This window comes from Emys orbicularis, chromosome 8, assembly GCF_028017835.1.
Source record: "Emys orbicularis isolate rEmyOrb1 chromosome 8, rEmyOrb1.hap1, whole genome shotgun sequence".
Lineage (NCBI taxonomy): Eukaryota > Metazoa > Chordata > Testudines > Emydidae > Emys > Emys orbicularis.
In genome coordinates this window covers 99,228,416-99,246,897 of record NC_088690.1, presented here as the reverse complement: position 1 = coordinate 99,246,897, position 18,482 = coordinate 99,228,416, and the positions used below count along the sequence as shown (strand labels likewise).

At 43.9% G+C, this 18,482-nt stretch overlaps 1 protein-coding gene across 1 annotated transcript in view; it reads left to right on the top strand.

The window, feature by feature from the left end:
• The first annotated feature begins 1,247 nt into the window (after nt 1–1,247).
• The window catches only part of PDLIM4 (PDZ and LIM domain 4), a 94,705-nt gene continuing 77,470 nt past the window's right edge, over nt 1,248–18,482 (top strand). Inside the window, exon 1 of the mRNA XM_065409629.1 lies at nt 1,248–1,340. Coding sequence (XP_065265701.1) covers nt 1,248–1,340 — 93 coding nt within the window. The remainder of the gene's footprint in view (nt 1,341–18,482) is intronic.

Sequence of the window (18,482 nt, the reverse complement as noted above, 5' to 3'; positions counted from 1 at the left end):
CCAACTCTGCCCCCTTCCTGTTCTCAGGGGGTGCAGGAGGGGTGTGGGGTGTGGCGGGGGCTCAGGGCAGGGGGTTCAGCTGCAGGAGAGGTTCGGGGGGCGGGCTCCAGCCCAGCGCGCACTGGGGGCAGGGCAGGCTCCCTGCCTGCCAGTCCCCATGCCGCTCTAGGAAGTGGCCGGAACCTGGGGGAGGAGGGGCCCAGGGGTCTGTGTGTTGCTGTTGCTTCAGGCACCACCCCCAGCAGCTCCCATTGGCCGGGATTGGGGAACACTGCCTCCCAGACCCATGTGGAGTCACTGTTGATGTAGTTAGGTTGACGTAGTGTCAGTATAGACACTGCGTTGCTTCTGTCAACTGTTGCTGGCTTTCAGGAGCTGTCCCACAATGCCCCACACTGACAATACAATCGATACAAGGGCTCCTGGTGAGGACGCGCAACGCCGACACAAGGAGCCAAGCGTACATACTCACAGGCGATTTAATAACTGCGGTGGCTGTAGGCCGATGTAAGTTAGGGCGACATGACTTTGTACGGTACAGGTAGCACAAGTGTTGCAGCAGGAGCGCCGCCCTAGGCGACGGAAGGTCCCGCCCCGAAATGCCGCCCCCGACAGGTGGCGGAAGGGGTTAGGGGGAGGACCCTTAGGGGTTTGGCAGGGAAGAGGAGGGGGCACCTTTAGGGGTGTAGCAGAGGAAGAGGAGGGGGGGCACCCTTAGGGGTGTAGCAGAGGAAGAGAAGGGGGGCACCCTTAGTGGCTTAGCAGAGGAAGAGAAGGGAGGCACCCTTAGGGGTGTAGCGGGGGGAGAGAAGGGGGAGCCCCCTTAAGGGTTTAGCAGGGGGGAGAGGGGGACCCTTAGGGGTTTAGCAGGGGGGAGAGGGGGACCCTTAGGGGTTTAGCAGAGGAAGGGGAGCACCTTTAGTGGTTTAGCAGGCGAGCTCCCCTAGGAGTGTAGCCGGGGGAGAGGCGCGGGCTCTCTCCCACTCTCCTGGCCTTTCATCGCTGCTCCCTGGCCCGCTCCCCGCAGAGGCGGGGTTCTGGCTCTCGGGGAAGCAGGCGGCCCCGTGCCCGGCCTGCGGCGCTGTCACCCAGGCCCCGGGCAGGGACCCGCCCCCCGGGCGGGGAGGGGGAGCGGGAGCGGAGACGTCAGGCGGGCCGGGGCTTGGCCGGCGCAGTGGCTGAGGCGAAGGGGCAGAGCGTTCCTGCCGCGTGCGCTCCCGGTCGCAGCGCGCCCCAGCCCGCCCAGCATGTCCCAGACAGTGGCACTGACCGGCCCCTCGCCTTGGGGCTTCCGGCTGGTGGGGGGCAAGGACTTCAGCACCCCGCTGACCATCTCCAGGGTAAGCCCCGGCGCCCCCCGCCGCGGCCAGGGCGCCCCCCGCAGCTGCGAAGCGGGGCGCTCCGTTGCCCGGGCTCGGTGCTGGCCGGGGGGAGCAGCTCTCCGCGGGCAGCTGGGGCTCGTTTGCACAGCTGCCGAGAGGCCCCCCGCCGAACTGTTGGGTTGTTTTTTTGGGGGGGGTGTATGCAAAGGAAAGGGGGGGCTGATGGGGAGCCGCAGCTCCGCACGCTGGGAATTGGGCAGCGGAGCTCAGCCGGGAAGCGCAGGACTCTTGGAAAGGAGCGGGTAGCAGCTTGCGGGGGGACCGGCAGAGACGGGGCTGCCGTGCTGGGTCCCCGCTGCACCGCCCCGGGCACGCACCCTCTCCCTGCACGGGCTGGGTCTGGAGGGGACTGACTGGTGCGGGGCTCGCGGGCACAGTGGCTGCTGCAGAAGCAGGTGGAAGAAGGCTGTGGGGAGTGGGCTGGATGCGTAGCTGATCCCACCGACTGGCGGTTTCATTCATTGGTGTTAGGGGGGTTGTTTTGCATGGGTAGTCAGACCTTTGAGCGCTGAGGATTGTTCAGCAAAAAAGGAGCTGGGTCACACTCCTCCCTGGTGTCACTCCACCGAAGTAGATGAAATTACACCCGCTTGGAAACTTTCTGGAGGCTTTGTCTGCAGCGGGATTTGGCAAAAATCAGTGCGATGCAATTGGGCCTAAATTAAAATTGAGTTAACAGCCTGAAAAGTTGCATACCCCAGCCTCATGGTTTGGAGCTCCCATCCAAGAAAGAAGAGTCAGGGGAGAGAAGTTGGTTTTGAACATGGTTGATAAAAGCTTACTTTTCATGGTGCAAACTTATACATTTTCTTGTATTCCTGATATGCCTTTGTTTTGTTTTACGATGAACAAAAATCAGCATTTTTGTGAAAGGCAACCAAGTACAGTGTCAGTCACTAGGATCTTCTTTGCATAAGGTGGCTGTGGTCTAGGGTAACCAGATAGCAAGTGTGAAAAATCGGGATGGGGGTGGGGGGTAATAGGAGCCCATATATAAAAAAAAAGCCCCAAATATCGGGACTGTCCCTATAAAATGCGGACATCTGGTCACCCTACTGTGGTCATACAATGGTTTAAAGCTTAGATCAAAGCCTCTTAAAAAAGTAAAGAGAGAGCCACCTCCTAAATTATTAATTCTTTGTTCACTCTCTGAGAAAGTAAAACAGTGCAGTATTTTCACGCGATAAGAGAACAATTGCCATGGCATTCCTTGTTCACCTGGAAGCACAAAGAAAGTGACATGTGACAGGTTGGCTGGGTAGGCTATTATGTTGGGCCAAATTTGGCCTTCAGTTTCACTTCTAAAATCCCATTTATTCAAGTGGGATTTCAGGGGCATAGGTCAGGACAGAATTTGGCATTTTATGTCTTACAGGATTGCAAATATAATGACTAATTTAACTCACAGTAATTTACCATGCCAGTTAGTTGCTAGTTATCAAAAAGTAGTGTTTAATTTTCTTTAATAACCCTTTTTGGGTTAAATTCATTTGGGATGAGCATTTATATAGTATAATTTTAATAAATATGATGAAGCAGAATATTTTTGCAGTGTAAGCAGTTTGAAGTTTGTTGCTCCTTTCACAGTAGCGTTGTAAACTTGTTTTTCCCTTCTGTACTTAGTATTGCATAAATCTGTCCTTGAATTGGTGCAGCTGGATATTAACTATTAATTTATTCTATTCTCCATTTTCCTATAGACAGATTAATTCCAGCTATTTTAATATATTGGTCAAAAAGACACTATGTATTGCATCTTTCATGTAAAAATATAAAATATAACTGCCACTGGAAATATCAAGGTGCAGTTGGAGGAGAATAGACTCATGGAAATAAATAAACATATTGGAGTCTTCTATGGCATCTTTTAAATGAATATTTAAGATGAATTCTTAAAGTATTAAAATGCAGCCTGGGTATAAATCAAAGAATAACTGTCCGATCACTGCGTATTCTTTTCTAATATCTTAAAGGCTAAAACCTTGTTTTCCAAAGTTGTCATATTTGATTTGTGTCAAATGCATTAAAGGTATCAATTGATGATAATTAACATCTCTTCAGTTCTTTTCAGTAAATAACATGTATTTTCCAGTTACTCTGTCCAGTTTTTATATGTAAAGAAATGTCCTGTCCTATACAGTAGAGAGATTAGTCCAGGGATAGGTCCAACCCTGCAGTTTTTGTTTAGGTAGATATGACAGAAGTTAATGGGACCTGTACTTAAGTAAAGACTGCAGGACTGGGTCCAACACCCAATCCTGTGTTGCATAGTAACTATTGCGGTATCAAGTACTTATGTATAATACCATAGGGGTATGTTTTGGAAGTTTCTTTGTTTAAAGACTGCTGCTGGCTTGAAACAACTTGTGCACATTTTTTAAAATCCTTAATAGGAATGTGTGCAGGTAAGTGATGTATGATGGCCTGGATTACCAAGTGTGGTGCTCTGCTGAAGCATCTGAGTATCCTGTGCAGGGCTGTACCCTGCAGAGTGCAGAATGCTCTCAACTACCCAAACTGAAATCAATGGCAGGTGGAGTTGCTGAGAAGCTCTGAGGAAGCATTCAGCACCCCACAGGATTGAGCACATACTTTTTGTGTTGGAGTTGAATAGTAAGTTTCAGGATATCAGTCATGTGGTCATTTTACTTTTGGAATGAGTGAATAAATGCTGTACAGAATATTGATAGGCATTGCAAGGAGAAACAGCTGTTAGATTGCTTCCCCCCCCCATACAGAAATTGTTCACCATCTTGCCAGTAGGAGTCACTGCACAAAATGGAAGTGAGTAAATAGGGTTTAAGGAAAGCTATATGTGATTATAGAAACAAGCCATGTTTTTTAAACTGCTCAGTTTATAATCTTGAAGTTGCACACACTGCAAAGCTTTGCATGTTTGCTTTCATTTGAGGGTGTTTCTTATCACACATTACTAGGATCTTTTGGTTTTATTTATTCATTTTTTTTTAAAAACGAAGGAAAAATGTAGCATGGTGAATAGCAACAGACAGTATTTGAGCAAAATATGTCTGTTAAACAAACATACGCTAGATGTGCCCCGAGGGGAAGTAATTGGCCTGCAGGCGTCAACACGTGTTTCATTAATTTTAGGAAGTCTGCTAATTTTCTCCCCCATTTTTATGAAATTTATCACAATTAAATACCTACCTGTCTCTTAGAGATCATAAAATATTTCTCTTGTGAAGATTAAAATAACTACTGTAGGTCAGAAAGCTTGTTTTATTGTTACTTTGATGGAAATATTTTGTTTTACCATTATATTAGAAAAACCATAGAGTCTGGCTTTGCAGCAGACAAGTAGCTTGCCAAATTCCTGATCTGATTCAGCAAATTTAGGAGCTAGAAATATAACTTTTTATTTCAGTGAACGGCGATATTTTACTTTAGTCTTAAGAGGTGTAACATATGTGATTAGCAATTGTATAGTATTTCATGTTATGTTATTCATTATACTTTATGTGTGGTTCTTTTAAAAACCGGCCAGACTTCAAGGGCTTGATCTTGCTCTGATTGAAATCAATGGCAAAACTTCCATTGATCTCAAAGGTGTAGGCTCAGTCCCTAAGTACTCAAGCTTGCAAGGTGATGAGCAGTGCACCCTCAAAGCTAATGTGAGTCTAGGGTGCTCAGCACCTTTCGAGATTGGGCACTAAAATGTCAGCACTGAGAGAAGCGTTATTGGTTTTGGGACTAATATCTGAAAATGGTAAAAATCAGGAAAGACGCTCAGACACTTGGTAAAAACATCAGTGTTTTATTTTGGGGGTTGGACAAAAGGCTAAGCTTTGTAGCAGATTGCACTGTGATGCAGATGCTAAGTGTGAATTGCTGCACTCCTCTGGTAATACAGCTGTTATTGTTCTTAGTTGTTTTACATAGATTAAAAGGACATTTTCAGGTCAAATTGAGTCCCACTTTTAAGGATGACTGAAAATAAGCTTTTACAAAAGCATGGGACAGTGAAAATGTTTTGTTGTTATTAATATTTATTTAAGTGGAAAGTTGTGATTTCTTTTCCCCAACTCAGATATTGTAACATTCTGCTAAGGCAAGATAATAGGAAATTAAATATGAATTGACTGTGAAGAAAAATTATTATTTTCCTTGTCCCCTTGTTGGTGCAAATACTAAAAAAACAGCATAAGTAGTGAAAACAAATCAGATTTCAAAAATACTTTTATTTTCAGTAATCTAAGGTGTTATCTGTAACACAGAGAAATTTGTTTGTAAATAGGGGGCCAAATCTTGGGTGCCCTTATGCAGTGAACTCTAACTGACTTTGGGTCAGAAAATCCTCCGTGGCAAAATGCACAGGAGGGGACTGTAGGAAAGAAAATCTCCACAAGAATCTCCTCCTAGTGTTCCTCCCACATTGCCCCATCTTTGTGTGTGTGTGTGTGTGATGACTGGAAATGTAAAGCCAGCAATTTAGTGGGTGAAAACCACAAACGCAATAGGAGTCTCCGGGCTGCTAACTAGTTGGGCCAACTGAGTTTTGTCACTCCGTGTTGCTAACTCTCACAATTTCATTGCAAGTCCCATGACATTTGGTGTGTTTTTTAAAACCCCAGCTCATAGAGACATATGATTAGGCAAAAACCTAAACTTCATTTAAAACAAACAGGTTTCTAACATTCCTGATTACAGAGGAAGCTTGACACTATGACCTAAATGTTTTCTAAGAGTTCAGAAACCAGGAGGCAAGTAAAAAGAACCTACATTATTGTCTCATGATTCTTTTTCGGGGGTATTGACTTGTGATGTTGACCACATACTTAGGACTGACAATACTGTTTTTATATGTGCCCTTTGATATCAATACACTTTCCATCCTAACCATTCGTCTGATCTGCTGGCCACAACCTACTACCCAATCATCAAGGACCCCACTTATTCACCTTCCCTTTCAAGCTTCCAGATAGTTCCATAGGTTTCTTATTACTTTCTCATAGTGCTTCTAACGAGAGCCTTAAAGTTCTCATCACTTCTCTGTTCACTTGTTAGGATGGTTAAAGTTTTCACTTGCAGACTGAAATTAGAGCCTCCAGTGTCCAAATACACGTTATGATGCTGTAAGCACTTGGGATAGCTTAGTGGTTTGAGCATTGGCCTGCTAAACCCAGGGTTGTGAGTTCAATCCTTGAGGGGGCCACGTAGGGATGTAGGGCAAAATCAGTACTTGGTCCTGCTAGTGAAGGCAGGGGGCTGGACTCGATGACCTTCCAGTTCTATGAGATAAGTATATCTCCATATATTATTATTAAAGTTAAAAAAATTATGCAAAGAAATGGAAACCGCACATAAAATCCACTAGATTATCTTTGTCTGTTGAAAACCAGGTAGGTTTTTCACAACCCTAATCCCTCCTTGTGTGGATATAATAGGTATGAGCCAGGCCTTTAATAGGAGTTTATTTTAGGACCGAGGGAAGACTTCAACATTTGTTCTACTATTTTTAATCTGACTAAGATGTCTCTAACAGCTAAAGACTTGATAATTTCATCCAGATTCCTCCTTCAGGATGAGACCCTCCATTGTTTATAATACACAAGTGTATTTGTGTCTGGTTTGTTTTATAAATCATTCAGCAAATAAGTGTTTGGCTTTCTATGACTGCTAGACTACTAGGGAAAAGAATAATCTCCCTCTAGACTAGACAATTCACTTATTTTAATGGAATGCAAAAATACTGTTGCTGCTGTGCAGGGCCGGCTCCAGGGTTTTGGCCGCCCCAAGCAGCCAAAAAAAAGCCGCGATGGTGATCTGCGGCGGCAATTCGGCGGGAGGTCCTTCGCTCCGAGCGGAAGTGAGGGACCGTCCGCCGAATTGCCGTCGAATAGCTGGACGTGCCGCCCCCCTCCGGAGTGGCCACCCCAAGCACCTGCTTGCCAGGCTGGTGCCTGGAGCCGGCCCTGCTGCTGTGAGAGTATACAGCAAGCAAATATAAGACAACATTTTACACTTAGTTACCTAGGTGAGAACCCTTTAAGATTGCAGTTTATTTTTCCAAGTCCATCTTGCCAAACTGGATTTCACCAGTACAAATGAAGACAGAACTTGGCCTTTATATTCCAGTTCCACTAACGTAACATTTAAAAACATGGGTGGAAACAAATGAAACTACTTGTGTGAATAAAGACTGAAGAATCAGACCCTAAAATACCTGTATTTATAGCATGGCCATGCAACATTTAAGGAGGAGACATTTTAACAGTGTACAAGTAGTTGAAGGTTGTAAACCCCAAGGAGGGAGAGGAGTTACTTAGGATATTATAGAGAAGAAAACTAAAGATGGTCCCTCAAGGAAAGCTCTGGAAATGACTTCACATCATGTATTTAAAGCTGGTCTGGATTTAGCACTAAAAACATTAAATAATACTGTAGTGAACAGTCCTGCCCTGGCAGGGAGATGGATTGTATGACCTACTAGGTCTGTCTTCTATCTCTAACTTCCATGATAAATCATTACAGTTGCACAGATGATGCCGCTGAGGCTAGAGTTTAGTCCATTGTTTTCCAATAACTAGGTTTAGTTTGCTGGACATTCGAAGAAAGCTTGTGTAATCAATAACCACATATATTTCTTAAAGTTCATTTGTTTTTCTTGAAAATAGTTTTTCTATTTGATAAACCTCAGGTCCACAAATATAATTACATAGAGTGGCCTGATCCTTCACGTCAGCAGCAGCGGTTGCTCAGCACCTTGTAGAATTGGACCCTGTACCAGGAGGGTTTTAGTGAGGATCTCCATGAGATCAGAGCTACACCTGTCATTATCCTCTGCCTAAAATCATTTGGAGCCTTAGCTATGGTGCTGGTTAATAGATTGCTTTAGAGAGGCCAGAACTCTAGCCTTCATATTCAATTAATGTTTGGGACTTTTAAAAATGTTTATTCTTTACATTTAATTTTTAAAAAATAATATTTTAAAAGGAGGAGAGCTTTAGGAAGGTCAGACTTGGGTATGTGTGATGGGGGGAGGGGGAGACGTTCCTCTCTCCCATACCCATCTAGCAGCAAGAACTAATTCAGTTCACGTTTTCTCCTGTATGTCATCTGTGAAGCTGAAATTGGCAAGACTGAGTTTAGCAACTTCAAACATATATTGTACTGAAATGTGCCCCCATGTTAGGTGCATCAGATTCATCACCACAATACCGGCACAATGCTGGGAATCAGGGGCGGCTCTATGTTTTTTGCCACCCAAAGCATGGCAGTCAGGCGGCCTTCGGCGGCATGCCTGCGGACAGTCCGCAGTCACGCGGATTCGGCGGCATTTCTGCAGGTAATCTGCCGGTCCTACGGCTTCGGCGTACCCGCCACCGAATTGCCGCCGAAACCGCGGGACCGGCGGACCTCCCGCAGGCGTGCCGCCGAAGGCAGCCTGTCTGCCGCCCTCACAGCGACCGGCAGGCCGCCCCCCGCGGCTTGCTGCCCCAGGCACGCGCTTGCTGCGCTGGTGCCTGGAGCCGCCCCTGCTGGGAATAGCATTTTTAGTGCAAGGCTGCTTGCACATCATCAGCTTTGTGATGCTTCACACTGCGGCATATGGGCAAGTACAACTGAGAGCGTGGAGCTGAGGGTAGAGCGCTGTGTACTATCTCCACCTTTGTGGAATTTACAGAGGCAACAGCTGTTTGAAGCTGGCTGAATGATTTGACAGATATTGTGCTAGAAATGAGACTTAAGATTTAATTAAGTAAGGATCTGGTTACTGTCAACTTCGCTTTCTTGGCTAATTCTAAGAATTGCAATTCAAACAAAAATAACAGGAGTACTTGTGGCACCTTAGAGACTAACAAATTTATTAGAGCATAAGCTTTCGTGGGCTACAACCCACTTCTTCGGATGCATCCGAAGAAGTGGGTTGTAGCCCACGAAAGCTTATGCTCTAATAAATTTGTTAGTCTCTAAGGTGCCACAAGTACTCCTGTTATTTTTGCGGATACAGACTAACACGGCTGCTACTCTGAAAAAAATTCAAACAAGTTGAACTTTATGGAAAATCAGTGTACTTCATCTTTTAGTTTCGATTGCTAGGATGCTTCCTCTTTTTCATCCGCTGTGGTTTAATAACAGAAATAGAACCCTTCATTCAGCACCCTGCTTCCAGATTCTTGAAAGCACTTAACAGACATAAAGCCTCTCAGCGCTCTTAGGTGTAATAATACGCAAACTTGTATAGAAGTTAAGAGGTTTGGTCCCACTGCAACTCCGTGGCAGAGCTGAGGTTATCTTATGTTTTTGTATAGTACCTATCACTGTGGTATTTAAGAGCTGAATAACAACCAGGAGTCATGGCTCTCTGATTTCCAGTCTAACCACTAGATACACACCCTGCCTGTAATTAAAATTATCATCTTATAAGTACAGTAGGCATATTTAAAATGCATTTGGATCATTTGTGGCCCAGTCCTGTCCATGGTATGTTTCTACTGAGTTCAGTCAGAGGTGCCCCAAGCCTTTATGTTTGGAGCAAATGCAGATTTACTCCAATAAACAAATTACTCATACTTGTCCTGGGGAGCTTTAGTATATTAGTTCCCCTGTTGATTTCTGGGAGTGCAGCAGAAAACACATTTTCAGTATTGGCCCATAATTATAAAAAACAAACGAATGTACGAAAAAGAACATATTTACAATCTATTGTTGAATGATATAGCACTTACATGTTTGAAGGTTGAGGTCATGCAGTCTTTAAAGAAAGGTTTTATTTTACATTCAGGAGAATATTTGTTCCGGCAAAGGATTGGGAGGTTGTAAAAGTTTCTGACAGAGCAGTTATTAAAAAAAAAAAAAAAAAAAAAAAAGTTGTTCTGGTCTATATGAATTTTGCTGTAGGGCTGCCTGATAATCACTCTGGATATCATTACAATCCTGAGCCTTTTAAACACATTACTTACAGTGTATATGCCATTCATTATTGTGATGTAGCCTAATAACCACTGTTGAGAGACCTCGGACCACCACAAATATGTGTTTTCCCCTGAAGCCCTTCAAGTTAAGCCATTGTTTAGTTCCTTGGTTTTGTTTCAGATCTCTGCAACTCTGTTTGTATTTGATTATGCTTGTTTAATGTAGCTGGTAGTATTTAATCTATTGCTGTAATCAGTTTTTGATTAGAGCTTCCAAATAGATTGAATTAACTGCTGTATGTGCATCAGTCCTAAAACTAGTATTGCAAAGATAGCCTTTGCCAGATATATATCTCCTGTATGACAGAACTAAGAGTTGGTAGCTGTTTCTTTTATTCAAAGTATATTTATATGCACTAGATTTATAACAAGCTAAAATGTAACTTAGAGTAAGTTGATCCTTTTGGCTATAAGGAAATCACTGTGTGTGTGTCAGGTGTTCTCATATGTCTGCCCTAATGAGAACTAATTGTAAGATCTATTGAGAGCGAGAAACTTGGGCCATTGCAACTACATTTGTAATGACACTTAAAATTCATTTAAACTAAAGGTAAGAGCTAGTGGAATTAGATTTAATATATTTTTATTGCTTCCTAAATGTTCTGCCTTCAGATTTTATTAAATAGCTATGAGAGGAGAATAAAAATCTCTTGCTGTTCAGCCTTGGAGTTTGTTTAGAAGAAAATACTAGAGAGAAAGCCTAATGCTAATTACTCTAATCAAGCACACTGATAATCCAGGGTAGGAAACTAGGGGGAAGGAATGATTCATGTAGTTCCAGTCATACAAGGGCTGACCTTGGCTTGAGTTTAGCAAAATAAACCTAATTTACCCTAAAATACCTGTAGGTCTTTGCCAGACTTGACAAAACAGAAAATGTTCTACACGTTCAGGGGGATTTACAGGATTTTAAAAATGTTAGTATAATGACAACATTAGCTTTAAAATAAAATTTGAACTATTGCTCTGTTAAGACAGGTGTTGAGAGTTCTTGTGAAAAGACCTGTAGCCAAAAAGCTAGATACTTTGTAGCTATTTTTTATTAATCCAGTTTCTCCCTCTAACCAGTATCAAGATGGTTAAAATGACTTTCCCCAATACTAAAAACAAGTACAATGATATTTTTCTCTTTGTCATGCAGAGCATGATAGGCCCCAGTCCTGGTCCCATTGCAATCAGTACATTTGCAGGCTTATGCAAAGTATTTTAGAATTTCATCTCCCAGTGTGCTGGCTGATATGTTGCTGGTTGCGCAAAATTTCATAGCAAGCCAAGGTTTGAGCACTGTGTTATTCAGTAGTGGTCCTTACACCCTCTAGAGAGATAAATTTATCACTTTTGTGCATATATAAAAACAATATTTATATTTTCGTGGGGAACAACACCACTAGGGTACCTACCCCACTCTCCAAGAGCATTACTACCAATATAATATCCAAGCATCATAAATTCCCTTTCAAAGTCCACGCCATTACTGATCCTTTCGCATGGACTGCACCAGTATGAAGGAGCTATGCTGGCTCTTCCATGTTTCAAATTCATGTCTACCAGAGCTTCAAAGGCATTTCACGAAAAAATATCTTGTGGAATAATTTAGTGTCATTTGTGTGCAATCCACAGTAAGATTTCCAAACTTTAAAAATACAGTAAAATCAACCTACATCTAGCTCCAGAACAGAAGGATTCAGAAACATTTGTTAGCCCAAATACTGCATATTGCACAAGGACAGCGCCTCCACCCCTGCAGTCAATGGGAGTTTTAACTTTGCCTTCAGTGAGGAGTCTAGGCATCACATGATCAGTTTTCCCACTAGGGAAAGGGCAGTGGTAGCTTGAAGGTAAATTGCAAATGTATCCATTCCTTGAACTTTCATAATCAATTGCACCATAAAGGAATGAATAAATCATGATTTTTTGTGTTTCTGCATCTACCTACCCTGATAAAGGTCACTACTATTTGTTATTACTATCAAAAGGAGATTACTAGACTTACCCCTCTGGTTGGGAAACCCAGTACTCTTCGTATAAAAAGCCATAAGCCGCTTCTGTTTGTCTCCTGTAAAGCACACAGGAGATTGCTCCAAAACTGTCCTAAAGCCAGATCACTTACATTCCAGGAAGTGACTGGTGGGATGGAGGTCGCCAGTCAGTGCTACAGGGGTAATACAGCTGCAGTTTGGTCCTGCTGCTGAGGGTAATGAGTAGGAATGGCTCTGCTAGCAAAGGGGATTGATAAGGGGAAGCAAACTGTATCCGATACCTTTCAGGGACCCTTGTTTGGAGCATTGTGGTGTCCAGTTCGGAGAGGGCCATGTTTTAAAAAGTATTTAGTTACCTAAAGATGCAGCTAGGTGCCTTGTGGGATTTTCAGAAATGCCTACGTGCCTGTCTGCATCTTTAGGGGCCCAAATACCTTTTAAAATGTGGCTCTGGGTGAACTTTCTTGAAGAAGCAGCTCTTAAACTAAAGTATAAATGCAGACTTATTGCTTGCCTCCTATTGCTCAGTCACTGGCATTCTTAATTCTCTGACCTGATCAATTTATATAATAGATAGGTTTGTGTAATTTATAGGTTTCAGTGGTTCTCGGCCTTTTCCATCTTTGACCAAGGTGAGCCTCAAAGATCTGGACTGGGATTCAAACTGCAAGGAAGCCTGGATCTAGGTTTTGATTTGGATCCATCTGTATTTTGAATGTAAAACTATTTTCAAACATCTTGCAATCTCTCCATCCTGAATCTCTTAACCTACTTATTAATATGTCTTTGTTCTTACCAAATTTCTTTGTTGTGGGAAAAATGCAGGTGCATTGGAATGAAACATCTTTACTCTCTCCCATGAACTATGCTAAAACTAAAAGCGTAATAAAATAAACAGGAAAATATTAAATGTGGTGGTAGTGACGGGAATTGAACTTCATTGGTAGATAGCTTAACTTTTGATTCTTCCTATTTAAAAATCTTGCTATAAGAAATACTGCAGTGGTACATGGCCTGCTGTCTGAGGATAGAGCAAGTTCATTTGTTCTCTCTGATAGCTGTGAATTTTGTCACCGTTTTGTTAGCTCGTCAGATGTGGTCTTTCTAAGGCTTTGATCTGGGCCTTTTGATCATGCTTATGGAACTGTATGTTCCCCTAACTTGCCTATAACCAAGTCCCACTGATAGAGAGCAAAAAAGCAGTGTTGGAGAGCTGGGAAGACTGACTCTGTATCGTTCACTGGTGGCCCATGGGAACTCTTCTGAAAAGGTAATATAGCCCTGGGCTACAATGGAGCATCACTCCCAGGGACCTGGGACCATGGAGCAGTCCTAGAAGGAGAGAACATCTACACAGATGGTCCAAGCCTGTAGCAGCTCTTGGGGGATCCACAGAATTTGGGTTGCAGGCCCCCTGCTCGGGGGAAGTATGCCTTGCTCTTTGTGAAAGAATTTGGAGGACACTCTGGAAGGGGGAACCTTACAGAGTTTTCCTCCCCCTCGGCCCCATTGCCATGGGTTTCACCATAGGTGGGGCACAATGGGACTCTCAGGCTTTGGCCCCCTATGGTTAGTTCCTTAGTGTGCTGGGGAGTGTTGAGTTTGATCTCCTTGAGGGAAAGCATAAAGTGTGTGTGTGTGTGTGTGTGTGTGTTTCAAGTGTAAACAGTGTTGCTTAGGAAATCAAGTTGCGCATCTCCAAACTCCAACTAGCTCATTACAGTATGAGCAACAGTTGTTGGAGTGTTTTCTTTTACTGGCTTGATGTCAGACATGAGCACTTATAAAGCATACACAAACTCCAGTGGTCAGATAAGATAGTAACTGGTATTTTTGTTAAATCTCTTCCATAAGATCTAATTATCCACTCAACTGTGTGTTTTCTCTTAACTAATGGGGTAATGTAGCTTGGCCTAGCGACACCACCCACAGCCAGGGTCATAAATTTGAAAGCAAACTCTCCACATTAGTCTCTGGGGGAGCAGATTTCACATCATGACGGAAATGTGTCAGTCTCCAGGGGAGAGAGCCGACCACTCCACACATCAGCAGCTGCAGGCAGCATCACAAAGAGACTCATTGATGCTGGTGCTCCCCCCTGCTCTTGGAGGGAAGGAAGGTGGTGGGTGGGTGGCAGTTCTGAGAGAGAGGATGGGGATGTGTGTGAAAATCCTCTTAAACCTAGCGACAGCTCAGTCTTTAGCTGAGCAAACATAACTTGTTCGTAATTGTAACTGTATACCCCCTCTCCTGCCCCCCCCATTCCCCAAATTAGCACCTCCTTTGTGTTTCTCAGCATTTCTTGTTTTATCCATGAACATCTTAGCTCTGGGTTACAGACTGGCTTTTCTGGGGTCTTGTACAGCGCAGAACATGTTTAATAATTCATCACTCAGGAGCTCTTTCTCCCTTTTTTTGTCCCTGTGCTTGGTGCAGGAGCAAAGAAATGTGCCTCGGTGGATTTATATTGGCTTTGCACAGACTCCTGGGTTTTTCAGCCCTTTTGGGGGAATGCCTGCTTCCTGGTATAAATTAGAGCTTCAGGGATGCTCTCTCAATTGCCTGTGGCCTAGGGCCATCCAGCAGATTCATAGATTCATAGATTCTAGGACTGGAAGGGACTTCGAGAGGTCATCGAGTCCAGTCCCCTGCCCGCATGGCAGATGAGACCAGTTGGAGCACAGTGTGTTGTGGCACCTCCTGTCCTGGGTGCTGAGAGGAGGAGGGGTATTGTAGAGCAAAGGGATGCTTACTGGGGCTGTTCTGCCCATAATTTTAATTCTAGTTTTGGAGAGCATTACAGATGACAGATGTTTCCAGTGTAGTTCATAAGGCAGACAACTGTGCTGTGTGATCACCTCAATAGTGAAACACATGGGAGATCTTATGTTTTCATAGCTTTATTTATTTATTTTAAATCTCCATACATTTGCACAGAAAACATCCCCAGAAAACATTACTGGGCCAATGCAAATTAATGATACTTTACACCCTTATAGTACCTTCCAACTGAAAATTCAGAAGTACTTTGCAAATATTATTGATCTGACGCCAGTCCTATATTAAAAAGTTAGGTCAACCGAGCTGCATCGCTCAGGGTGTGAAAATCCACACCCCTGAGTGACACAGTTGAGCCCTAAGCCTGGATCAAGCATGACTGATCACATATCTGCACTATGAATCAAACTAATTCCAATGGGCTAGATAGGAATGCTGCCATATGAATTTATATTGGCTGAAAGGACTGTAAATGCATGGCAGTGGGGAGGGTATCTAATGGGGGTAGTTCAGAGATTTTGAGTCAGGGCCAATGCCCTTTAACATCTTTGTTAATGGCGTTGCAGGGAGAGTGAATGGAATGTTAATGACACTTTCAGTTGACACTAAATACTGATTGATTGTAGTGTTGTAGTGTTGGTTCCAGGATATTAGAGAGACAAGGAGGGTGAGGTAATCTCTTTTACTGGATCAACTTCTGTTGGTGAAAGAGATAAGCTTTTGAGCTTACACACAGCTCTTCCTCAGGTCTCTCTGTACCTTTTCCAGACCTGTCGCTGGGGCAGCGGGTGGTGTTTTTTCACACCCCTGAGCGACATAAATTTTGCCAACATAAATGGTAGAGAAGACATGGCCTATGCTTGAAAGCTTCTCTCTCACCCACAGAAGTTGGTCCAGTAAAAGAGATTACCTCATCCACCTTGTCTCACTAAATATTGGTTAATTTAAAGGCCTCAACTCAAATTATTTAAAGATTTCTTTAAGCCCATAGTGTTTACAGTGTATTTGGCCTGAAGTCACTGTAAATTCTTTACTGCTATGAATGGATACTGAGCTAAACATTAGCATCTGTGTACTAATTCCAATGCCGAGAATGAGCCAGGGAGACTTCACCCACCCGCAAGGGGGAAGGGACCTTTAAACCCCCTCCTACGGGACCTTACCCCCGGAGCCCCGAACCCACCCAACCTCACCGGCCACCGCCAACTCAGTGAGTGAGCCGGGGAGACCTCGCCCACCCGCAAGGGGGAAGGGACCCATATCCCCCCCCCCCGAGCCCTGAACCAGCCCAACCCCACCGGCCACCGCCGATAACGAGAGTGAGCCGATGGGACCTCGCCCACCCGCAAGGGGAAAGGGGCCTATATACCCCCCCCCCCGATGGGCCTTATCCCTTGAGCCCTGAACCCACCCAACCTCACCGGCCACCGCCAATGCCAAGAGTGAGCCGGGGAGACCTCGCCCACCAGCAAGGGGGAAGGGACCTATTAACCCCCCCCCCCCGCCCCGCTGGGCCTTTTTCCCTGAACCCCGAACCTACCCAACCTAACTGAATCCCACCACGTGAGGGTCGCCCCATCACCATTACCCAGCCCACCTACTTGTACCCATGACTATTTGTACCCCCTATGTGGATGATTGACCCTCACGGCTTACCAACTGTGTCTTGATCTCGCCCACCGCTTACCCCCCCATTGGAGACATCACAGTCTGTATGTATTATGTGTGCTGCCAACCCCGACATAACAACATCCCCCCCTCATACTCTGTATGTTCCCCCAATGATCGACAACTGACTCTTCAAATCTTTTGTACCGTTTATTTTTAAATATTCTCTAATAAAAATTTAAACATGTTCTTTAGTCTGCTAGACAGCTTAGCACTGAATGCTGTGAAAAAATAGTGTCTTCCTGTGATATGTGAATTACGTGTAAGTATTATATGACACATCCGACCTGAACTGTTTCCATGTAAAATACAAAATACATCATGGGTGTTGACCAGCTGAAGAAGACAGGGTTCCTAAATCAAAGAATGTTAGTCACTATTTTCAACTGGTTGTAAAAGACCGAGAGACTGATCCTCTTTTTGCTTACACTGCTATAAAACAGAAGCAGTTGCATTGAAGTCTTTCAGTTTACACCAGTATAAAGGAGAATCAGGCTGAGAAATTTTGAGTTCCCCCAGTTTCTTCTAAATATCCAGATGTCAGAAGAGGGAGGTGACAACTGTCCAGGGGCTTTTGAGCAGGATCAGCTGCAAAAAATTTTAAATATATAAAATTAAAGGAGATACTCTTCCACATATACTTCGGGACCAGCTGGAAATGCCGACTGTACACAAGTGATTATTGCACAGTATTTGCTTCCTCTCCTGCAATATGATCAGCTAGTACAGACCCTTGTGCCTCTATGCCAGGGGTTCTCAGACTTTTGTACTGGTGACCCCTTTCACACAGAAAGCCTCTGAGTGTGACCCCCCCCCCTTACACATTAAAAACACTTTTGTATCTATTTAACACCATTATAAATGCTGGAGGCAAAGCGGGGCTTGGGAAGGAGGCTGACAGCTCACGACCCCCCCATGTAATAACCTTGCGACCCCCGAGGGGTCCCAACCCCCAGTTTGAGAACCCGTGCCCTATGCAATCCCGCTGACTTCACTGGGATACAAGGGTCTGTGCAAAACACAACGTACAGACAGCCCACATACTGAAGAGTTTACAATATAGACAAAACCGGCACAGAATAGACAAAATGTACTGGGAATCCCAGAGGGGGAATTCCATATTGACTCACTTCTTTTGGCCATCATGGAAGAATTGAGTCTTCACTTAATAGTCTCCAGGGAAGGTATCCCAAAGTGTATGCCAAAATGTTTGCTTCCTCAAATAGCTTGAAGTGATAACAGGTGGCTCTGCTCAGTAACAATTGCAGATGTTGATGGTGAGTGTCTTTATTTTTAACTGTTTCCATTGGAATTAAAAAATAAAAATCTTCATGGAAACATGGAGATTATGGGGCAGATCACTGGCTGGTGTAAATTGTCCTAACTCTGCTGCAAACAGCTTACACCAGCTGAGGATCTGTCTCCATGGATCATGGATATTGTCTTAGATTTTGTAATAGTTTGTGTTTTACATAACCTTAACTACGGAACAGTTTTGTTTTGACACTTGTCCCTTGTAATAAAGGTTTGTTTTCAACAATGATAATTTCCAGCATCCTTATTGTCACAAAGCCTCAATAGATTATTCACAGATCATTATTTTGTCTTAAAAACACCCCATTCTAGTTCATTACATTCAGCAGCATGCACAAGTAAAGTTCCTTTGAAAATTGTCCAGAGCTCTGGTTAGAAAGTGACTTTAGAGTGATATAGAAGAAATTAATAAAATGGGCTGGCAC